General features: G+C 45.8%; 1 protein-coding gene across 1 annotated transcript; it reads left to right on the top strand.

The window, feature by feature from the left end:
* The first annotated feature begins 975 nt into the window (after nucleotides 1-975).
* LOC138489618 (apolipoprotein A-IV-like) lies at nucleotides 976-8,190 on the top strand. The gene is made up of 3 exons (XM_069617317.1): nucleotides 976-1,024; nucleotides 4,314-4,440; nucleotides 7,098-8,190. Exons 1-3 carry the CDS (start codon nucleotides 976-978, stop codon nucleotides 8,005-8,007), a joined length of 1,086 nt encoding a protein of 361 aa, XP_069473418.1. The 3' UTR covers nucleotides 8,008-8,190.
* The last annotated feature ends 2,267 nt before the right edge of the window (nucleotides 8,191-10,457 follow it).

Below are 10,457 nucleotides of genomic sequence, written 5' to 3'. Positions count from 1 at the left end.
CGAACCTGTGCTGCTCAGTTTAGTTTTGTTTACAGGACCAGAGCATTGCCCTGAGCTGTCCTGGGAAGGAAGACAAGGATAGCTAGGTGCCATCGACATTGCAGTGATGGGGGTTTGGGCGAAGTGGCTGGGGGTTCTGTGGACATCCGAGCCCCAGAGACACTGCGCTGATGGGATGGTTGGGCACAGGGGTGGGAGGGGACCAGGGACAGTCTAGCTGGAGGGGTGAGAAACTAAGATGGCGTTTGAGACACTGCTCTTCTTAAAGCTGCACTGGATCTTTATGCGGTAGGTGCATAGGTAGGGTGACCAAAGTAATTCATAGTCTCACAACACCATATACTATACGGGGCCCTACGTGAAACCACCCAACAAGGAACTCCATTTGTGAGTCCATGTGGGCCTTCATAAATGGCTTGCTTGAGGGTACAGGGGTGCGTACGGCCTCAGCTTCAGCAGGGAGCGCGAGGGAGGAGGAAATGAAGACCTTCCGCTTTGTAAACTTTAACAAAAACGTAGATTCTCCCCACGAATGCCGTAATCCTCATAGACCCTTCCCGAGGTTCCTGGCTTGCATGCAGGGGATCCTGGATCTGTAACTCTGTGGTGAGGATCACAAGGAGAATCCACTGGGAATCGCCCGAGCCGTGGACACTGAAGTGCCGCATTATCCCTGAGGGATTCTCCTCCAGAATCTCAATGATGCTCCGAGTGAGGACCGCCCTGTGAATAGATCTAGCCGTCAGTATTGTCTACTGGCCCCCATGCTGAGTGGCTGTTGCACTGCAGCGTGGTGGCCACGTTCAGGTGGAACTTGGGATTCCAATCAGTCTCAGTGGTGGCCAATTGTCCACTAGACCCAGGCCTTATTTCTCAGGATCTGTCATTAACATTCTGATTCCTCACTGCTGCTGCATTAACTTCCAGATTCCTTTTACAGTTTCTAGATTCCTGAATCTGCCTTGGAAGATCAAGATGTTGGTGAAGGTCATTGCTGTCGTGTTGGCCATCCTGGCCATTACAGGTAATAAAATGTCCTTGGACTTCCGTCAATTCTGCTTTTACTTACATTGCGCTTAACACTGGTGCTGAATCTCTTTCCAAGTCTACCAACTTTTAGAAGTTAATGGAACTGAGTGAGAGAAAGAGAGAGAGAGAAAGAGAGAGAGAGAGAGAGAGAGAGAGAGAGAGAGAGAGAGAGAGAGAGAGAGAGAGAGAGAGAGAGAGAGAGAGAGAGAGAGAGAGAGAGAGAGAGAGAGAGGCAGAGGCAGAGATGTGCCCAGGATAATAATATTTAGGCCAAACGGGGACGTTGGGTTTATAACATATGTCTCCTGAGCCCACACTGTGGGTAACGCACCAAATTCACCACATCTCTTCCTTTTAAATATTTGATAAAAACAAGTCTGGTATTTGGGATCCCCTTTGATTAGGTTAATACAATTCCCATTGCAGATGATCAGTCCACGCGCAGCTTTCTGTTATACTTGCTCCAATATTGGACTCTGGCAACGTCTTTAGGCGTTATATGGATCCATGCTGAGTCCAGAAGCAAGCAGTTACTGTTCCATGTAGTCTTGGACCAGTTGGATTGTGTGAGCTGCTATCCCTTCAGGAATACAACAAAAGCAGCTCCTGACAAGTGCCAGTCTCCATCCAAACACATTAGAGTACAGCTGAGTCCAGACATGAGCAACAGATCCAGAGCAAATGAAAATAAAGTGTTAAAAACTATAGGGTGGGCAGATGAACGGCCTGTCTTGAAATCTCCAAATGGCTGAAGGGATCCCTTTAATGTTACCTGTCACACAGTCCACATGGCTGAGAGTAGGTGAAATTCTTAATTTTGCTTCATGATAGTAGATTAACCCATTGAGCACAGTCACGCACAGTACAACGCCACCCAGTGGCCATCACTGAAAGTTCACCTCAAGTTAAGAGCCGGATGGGCAATGCATTCTGGGTATGCAAATGAGTTGAAAGGGATATTGGACATTTTAGTAATTCATGCAAGTAAATAAGACAACAAAGAGATGTGTATAACTATATACTTTGCATGTACATGATTGCACAGGGCATTATGCCAAATATTCAAATCACACATCGGCGCCCATATATAAAGTACCGGTCACAAGTGTCTACTGGCCGCTCCCGTCCAAATGCACAACTTCTTTCTGTAGTCCATATAAATGAACCTGACAAAATACAAGAAGTTAACATAGGAACATGTCAGGCAAAGCAAGCACGGTTCACTTCAGGAGGACACGAGTGTAAAAAAGAGCATAGATATCGAAAAGGCGCTGCATTAACATAGGTGGATTAAAACATTAGCAACTGACCTGTTTTATTCTAGGAATTGAAATGTCCATTGCAAGGAAGGAAGGAAGCAAAGTCAGGGCGCTCAATGTTACCCTTGTCCTGTCTGAGAAGGTCTTTCACGTCAGTATTTTCCTTTACATTCTGGTACTTTGTAGTTTTTTTCTTTCCCATTTTAAAATTAGGAAAACTACAAGTCACAGAGTTCTAAGAAAAAGAGAACAGGCAATGACCAATCTTCAATTTCCAAATTTCGGGGCAAGAAAAAGAAAGATTTACAGAATTCCATTTCTAATGCAAACAGAAACTTCTAGCACAGGGAGTTCCTCGAGGTGGGGCATTCTGGGCCACTGGTGCCGGGGCACTGTCTATTAGAAATTAACACAGATTCGCCGATCATGCTAATTCTATTCAATGCCAGATGATAAATACTATATTCTGCACCTATTTAGTGGCAATTCACACATTGTGCTGCACATTTAGAAAGTGCAACCCTTTGCACTATTTTGTTGCGAGAGTAAAGTCACTATAACCTGGATTGCCTGCTTGAGGCCTTCTCATGTGTGGCAAGGGGACACTTGGGAGCTCTACACTCTGAATTAAGACTTGAGAAGTTGACAGATTCATTCAAAAAATACATGAATGCTTCCAGATGTTATAGAGGAGATTAACGGATACGTTGAAAATAAGCGAGAACAATGCAGCAAAGGCTGCTGGTGGCACACAGCTGTAGGCACCTGTGGCGTCATTGCATTTAAATGGACCCCCAGTTTGAAGATCAGAAGAAGAGGAGGGTTAGCTGAAGAGCACAGCATGGGGCTGCCAGGCACCTAGAAAATGAACAAATGAATGGGAGGGGTGAAAATATTAGCATCTCCCATCACCCCTGCCCACTTGGACTCAGGACCCATTGCCCCATGCTGCCCCATGCTGCCCCATGCTGCCCCATGCTGCCCCTGCCTAGGCCAATCCCTGCCCCTCTGGCAGAGGGCAGTTCAGGAATAGCGCAGGCTCATATGGAGTAGTGAATACCTTCCCAGATCCTCCCTGGTGTACTGTGGCAAGGAGCTCTGTGCCGCTGGGGCGCTTACCCTGTGCCCTCCCAGAGTATTGCTTCTGGAGTGATGCATTGGACTTGGAATGTTCGCCATCTTCAACAGGATCTCCGTTGATAGTTTTGCATAATTTATACTGGTAACCAATGACAGAGGAGGCTCCCGAGAGGAGTAAATGTTGGTTCAGCCTATAGGCGCCAGCTGTGTAATCTGATCGCCATCTTGGACTTGCTGTCATGGGTTCTCAAAGGAATCTCGATGAGTCGCAAGCCAGATGTTAATTGCAGCATCTGCCCTGCAGACCCTGCAATAGGCTGGGGGCGTCATTACTAATTTGGCTGTGGTGGTAAACCAGCCGGTATTTTATAATACTGATTGTTTTACCACTCCAACAAATTCTAGATTTCAGAAATAAAACCAATCTTTTCCATTTGGAGTAAATGTATTACTTTGTGTGGTGATACTGCATGTGAAAGTGTAGTATTTCCCCTATGGTGAATAACTGAAGGGTCAGTGTTACTCAGAATCATGCAGACCCGTCCTGTTACGGCATGCTTTAATGGTAAACGTGTTTGGTGACCATTTCACCAGATTCCCAATGAGGCCTTTAGAATGTTCTCCTCAAATGCAGAACCCGGTTGTCCCATTGCACCCCCCACAGCACCAGTTTTGTTGGGGAATTCCACTGTGCACTCATTTTCACCAATAAGGGCATCCTGCCCGCTGGATCCCATTGGTCCATTTCTCTCCATTGCTGCTACAACCCAATCAAAACTAGGTAACTGAATGCTATGTGTAAGAAACACTCTATGTGATGTATACACACACTTTTATGTTACTGAAAAGGGCACCTACAAGCAAGGCGGCTTGATAAAAAAAATATTGTGTATCAATCTTCATTTTGTACATTTATTTTGTTTTTTTTCTCAACCGTAACAACAGGGTCGCGAGCAGACGCGAGCACTGACCAGGCCTCAGAAGCCTTCTGGGACTATTTGCATGAGCTGAGCAGCAACGCCAAGGGGACGGTGGAAGAGATTCAGCAATCTGAAATCAGCAACCAGTTAAAGTAAGCACGGTCCAATCGTACAACTCCAACTATCCAGCGTTAAAGCCCCCTGTTAGAAATCCCTCTGTGAGCTCAGCTGTAAGGTTTCCCCTCTGCCAGGTCATTTTCCTAAGCATCCTTTCACCAAGCTCTTGATGGCCTTCCACTAAGCATCATTGTCGGGTATCCTTCCAAAAAGCCACTGTCTTGGAAATTCTTCCACTAATTCTGAATGTTAGACTTCCATCCACCAACCACTACTCCTTGAACTCCCCCTGCCAATCCCAATGGTTAGAAATGTTGCCACAAACTTATTACTAGAAATCCTTCAGAAAGCCCTCATAGTTGACATCCACCAAGTTCATCTGCTTTTAGGCCCCGTTGTTATTAACCCGTTGCTGTAGGGGATAGGAATGCACCCCAATTTACATAGGAAGTCACTGAAGTCCCGAGACCCCAAAGGGTTAAGCCTTCCACCAAGCCCCATTGCTGGAAATCTCTTTCCAGAGACTCATGGTTAGATATGCCCCGGTCAAGCCCTGCTGGGAAACTTCCCCTTTTATTGTATGTCTTTTGCATCTCTGACCCACGTCATATTGCTGGATATCCCACTGCCTCATTGTTCGATATTCCTTTGTCAGACCTCATTTTTAAATATCTCTATCTGAAGTCTCACTGTCAGATCTCCCTATCAGGGCTAAGCAAACCTTTTACAAATTGACTTGTAGGTCCCCATACGTTTCAACTGAAATTCCGGTTGGTTCACTGATTCCAAAGTTTTTCTTACCACCCTATTCTCCGGAAGTTCATTTCAGAACCATGGGTCTCCATGAGAAGTTCTGAAGTTTTGGCAAAGGTTTTGAGTGGTTTTAGTTGACTAACAATCTAAGAAATTGAATGGACACCTTTGAAAAAATGTAAGGCTGTAGGAAGGAAGAGAAAGGGATGGGGTAAGGAAGGGTTTAAGGCGAGGCTGGGGGAGTGAGTGCCAGAGGAAATAGACCGATGTGCATCGACAAAATCTTATCCAAATACTACAGCACATTAACCCCTCTGCAGCAAAATATCTCAGTAGGTTAATGCACCTGCTGCAGCAAACTCTGTGTAATCTGTAGGTCCCAAATTCAAATCAGGGTAGGAATCACTCAGCCATTCATCCTTCTTAAGAAGATAACACAAGTAGAGTTGCAGTTAGTGATTGCGAGATCATCGCTGACCTGCACCTTCTCATGTCTGGGTCATAGTCGGCCACATGTTGGCTGTGCCTGCTGCCTAGGTCTGCATGTGATCTTCTCTGAAGGTCAGTAACATGAGCACTGCTCTGGTGTGTAACATTAGGATGTGGTGAGACATAATTTTCACAGGCCCAATCCTAGTCCAGGTCATCCTGTTAAATATTCCTATGCAATGCCTCGTTAGTTATCTTGGTGCCAAGCCACTTGATAAATACCCCAGTGACGCGCCCCCCTCATGGTTAGTTATCTCGGCTAGAAATCTTTGCAACACATGTGACTGCTAGACATTCCTAATTGTGAAATATCTCATTGCTAAACCTTGTTGCCTTATATCCCTGTGACAAGTGTTGATTTGAGATACCTCTTTAACAAATCTCATTATTATATCTCTCTCTGCTAAGACACTTCGTTAGATATCTCTCAGTCAGATATTAATGTTTGAGGAATTGGTGCCCAGCCTTGTACTTAGATATACATGTGCCAGCCTGATTATCAGGTAGTGCTGTGCCAAGCCTCATTATATGTAGCCCTTTGGCAAAGCCTTAGTAGTCATCACTGCCCAAAGCACCCTTGTGACGTGTCACACCGTAAGGCCCAACATTGACACATCGGCCTCGCAATCATAAGGTAAGATATCACCTGTACAATCTTTAAATATTAAAACTTGTCATGTTCTGACTGGTAGTTACAGGGCCATCTAAAATGCCTCTCATTGCTTTTTACTGGTGTCCAACCTTTGACCCAGGCCTGTCGTCTTTAACATACTCCCTCTGGGTACCTGCACATGCTCGGATGAGTGGGGGTAGGCGTAAGACTAATTTCTCTTACTGTGTAATGCAGTTGTGCATTGGGTGTTCGATCTGCCCAGTACCACATTCCAGACTTGGATTTCAGGCCACATTGATCTCTCATTTTTGGGTCCAATTCAGAGGGCCAGAATGTTCTGTGTGCTCTCATTGGTCAGAATGGCCAGTATTCCCGCCAATCATGTGGCGGAGCACTTCAGGGACCATGTCAGGGCTACTGTGCATTCATCTTTGCGCAGACCCTCTGCTGGCAGAAGTCAGAGCAACATTCTAAAATGTCTGCTTTGCGGTAGAGTGGAATCATGTGGGGTCCGCCAATTCTGCTCTGTGAGTGAAAATGTTGACCCCACCTACCAATGACCTCTCTTTTGGGATATTGAGCTTCTGTGGGACTCTCCGCTCTACTAAATTGCTATTTACTACCTTCCCAATCTTTTAGGGGGGCTTGGTTTCAGCCTCTATGGCAGTTCCCCCTTTTTTTTTTTATCAATTGTTTAAGTGCCTACACAAGGTCTAATAAGGCCATGGATAGGATAGGAAAGAAGGGATTGGGTCAGAGTTCGCAGTGTAAAGAATATAATGCAGAATATTTCAGCAGAACTGTGAAAACTGAGCCTGTGTCTCTATTTTTCCATAGCACCATCATTCAAGACAACATCCAAAATGTCAATGTTTATGCCAGAAATTTAAAGAGCCAGATCCTTCCATTCGCCACACACATTCATGCTCAACTCACTCAAGACTCAGAGAAGCTTAAAGCGCAGATCCACCAGGAGCTGGAGGAGCTCCACATAAAGCTGTCGCCATACGCCGACGAGGTCCACCAGCAGCTCAACAAGAACATTGAGGAGCTGAAGCTGAAGCTAACACCATATGCTGAGGAACTTCGTACCCGCGTCCAGGAGAATGCAGAGGAGCTTCGTCAGCAGCTCTTCCCATATGCCCAGAAAATTCAAGCCAAACTACAGGAAAATGTGGGCAGTCTCCAAGAGGTCCTCGCCCCATATTCAGAGGAGCTTCAGGAGAAATTCAATGAAAAGGTGGACCAGGTGAAGGAGAACCTGAGCCCGTATGCTGATGAACTCATGGTGAAAATTGACCAGAACGTTGCTGAGCTACGTAAGAGCCTATCTCCTTACACCCAAGGTGTTCAAGATAAACTCAACCATCATCTTGAGCTCATGACTTTCCAGATGAAGAAAAATACGGAGGAGCTGAGGTCCAAGATCTCTGCAAACGTGGAAGACCTGAGGGAGAAACTAACTCCGTACATGGAAGAACTCAGCATGAAACTCAATGACAATGCAGAGGACATCCGTCAAAGTTTAGTACCTTACTTGGAAGACCTCAACAAGCTGGTAAACCAGAGGATCGAGGAGTTCAGCCAGGCTGTCTCCCCTTATGGAGAGGACCTCAACCAAATAATCTTTGAGAAAGCAGAGGAGATGAAGCAAAAGCTGGGGCCATACACAGTGGGTATCCAGGATCAACTGGACCTACTGGAGAAGGGCATTCAGGAAACAGTTGACTCATCTATGCCCAACTGAATGTAGACCAGTAGGTCGGTGAACAAGAACAGTGTTACCCTGAACCTGCTTAAACATAATGGACAATATAGCGATAGCACCCTTTGGCTGATTCGAGAGCTATGTATATTAACTGGGGCCCAACACCACCCAACTCAGTTATGGATATTTGTGAATTAAAGATCAACGAGTTTTCGTAGTAAAGATGTGACAGTCAAATGAATAAAACAACAGATGAAAGCACAGGCCTGCTCTGGTTACTGTCTTTTTCGTTCAACCGTTCAAAATAGTTAATCGGGGCCAAATGGGCAATGAAACCTAGTCAGTACCCATGTTATATGTGATATGTTATCTTATGTTACGTAATGTCACTTCATCTTATGTTATACTAGTGGTCCACATCCAGAGTGATTCCTGATTCAAACTGTGGAAACAACATTTGCAAATTAGAATGGCTAGCGGATAAAAGGAGGAGCCCGTAAATGTATTATGCAGATGTGTTCCTGATGATGCACAACCTCCTTTCGACTAGACTCAGAGACCCTCATAATAAGGCCGGTGGATCTTTCCCCAGAATTACTGCATGCAGCATTTAAAATTACTACATTCGATAGGTGCAGCAAAGCACCTAATCGCGGCATTACCACTGGTACAGAAGCCAACTGGGATCCATGCAATAGAAAATACTCTCGACCAGTACTTGCCCAGTACATAAACAAGGGGCCCAGCACATCATGGAAACACACCATTTCGTGCATGTAACCTCCCTTTACCCCCTCACCAGTGAAACCCCCCACCCAATCACCCTTTCACCTCTCTACTAATTCCCCACTCACTAAAATCTTGCAAGCTTCTACTTCACTCACTCCCTTCAGAAGACCCACGAGGTCAAGTGTGCTCAATACCTGCCTGCTCTACCCATCCTCCTATCAACAAGCGCATCAGTGTCAATCAATGCTTCCCAAGCTGGGGGCTCTCCTTACAGCGGTCCCACGCCTGTTTGACCCACCAGAAAGAATGCAGGATTTTCATATCGGCACACAGGTAACGGGTACTTCCGACCTGCATCCATCAACACCGCAGGGTGTTCCCACCTGGATTCCCCCTTTCTGACTAACTCCTCCAATATGCCTCTTTTAACAGACCAGTGGGCAGCGAGGCCTCCACCATTGGCAGAAGGGCACCATGTAAGACCACTTATCTTATATGGCCTTATGGCAGGAATGGAATGGATCCAGATTTTTAGAAATACTGCATGTGTGGTGGGCAGCCATATAATTATGGGTAGAGCCGCGCCAGGAAGACTGTCTTGACTAGAAGAGCTCAAAATGAGCTGGAAAAAGACACATGCTGGCCTCCTGCCTCTCCAAACCCACAACACAAACCTCATACCGAGAGCAATGCCTCCCCACCACCCACAAAACCCATTTCCTGCACCCTGCCTCCCCAAACCCACAACACAAACCTCATACCTGGAGCCATGCCTCCCCATCACCGACACACAACCCACATCTTGCATCCTACCTCCGCAAACCCACAATACAAACCTCATACCTGCAGCCCTGCCTCCCCACCACCGACAAAACCCATTTCTTGCACCCTTCCTCCCCAAGCCCACAACACAAACCTCATACCTGCAGCCCTGCCTCCCCACCACCCACGAAACCCGTATCTTGCATCCTGCCTCCCCAAACCACCTAACTTATACCTGGTGTCCCAGTCTTTGCAGATGCAGCAGAGTGAGTTAAAGTAGTTTGCCCAGGATCATAGACTCGATCTACAAGGGGTAGCTAGGAATTCAGCCGAGACTGCACCTTATATACGTGACCACATATCTTCTCAACTCTAGATGATAGAAATAGGTTTTAATGTATGGGTTTAAAGAGCTCAAATAATAATCTGTTTAATGGAGATGACCTGAAAAAAATACTTGCCACATTATAATCCAACCTGGCAAATGCATAAATCACTATGTGAATATAAAAAAAGAGTACGACTGTAGCTTTCATTTACCGCATCCTAAATGGAAGACTCCACGTGTAAAAAGTTAAAAGTTAAAATTGTAGCTAAACAGCACTAATTAAATAAATAAATAGATACATGGAAGACTACAAGTACCAGAATGTAAGGCAATGTCAGCCTAGGCAATCTCCTATGTTATCCTGAATGGGATCTATGACGCACACATGTTTGCCCTACTCAGGGCACCAAGGCTCTAGCTGCTGCGTGAGCGGCCATCAGGCGTGTTGCTGTGGCATTGTGTATACAGATAGGTTTTCAGCAATATCCCAAAAAGGCGATCCTCTGCTTCATGAAGAGTGAGCAGTGGGGCCTCCCTGAGAAGCCTGGAAGGGCAGCAACCCCATCTTTGGTGTCTAGCCTTTAGGGTGACACAGAGCGCAGGTGGATGTGTAGAGAATATTGGAGCTTTGTTGCCAAGGACTTAGGACCATTTAGGATAATGTAATGGT

The sequence above is a fragment of the Ambystoma mexicanum genome, chromosome 9 (assembly GCF_040938575.1).
Source record: "Ambystoma mexicanum isolate Mex_15411 chromosome 9, UKY_AmexF1_1, whole genome shotgun sequence".
NCBI classification, from domain to species: Eukaryota; Metazoa; Chordata; class Amphibia; order Caudata; family Ambystomatidae; genus Ambystoma; species Ambystoma mexicanum.
This window is presented reverse-complemented; position numbering and strand designations above follow the sequence as displayed.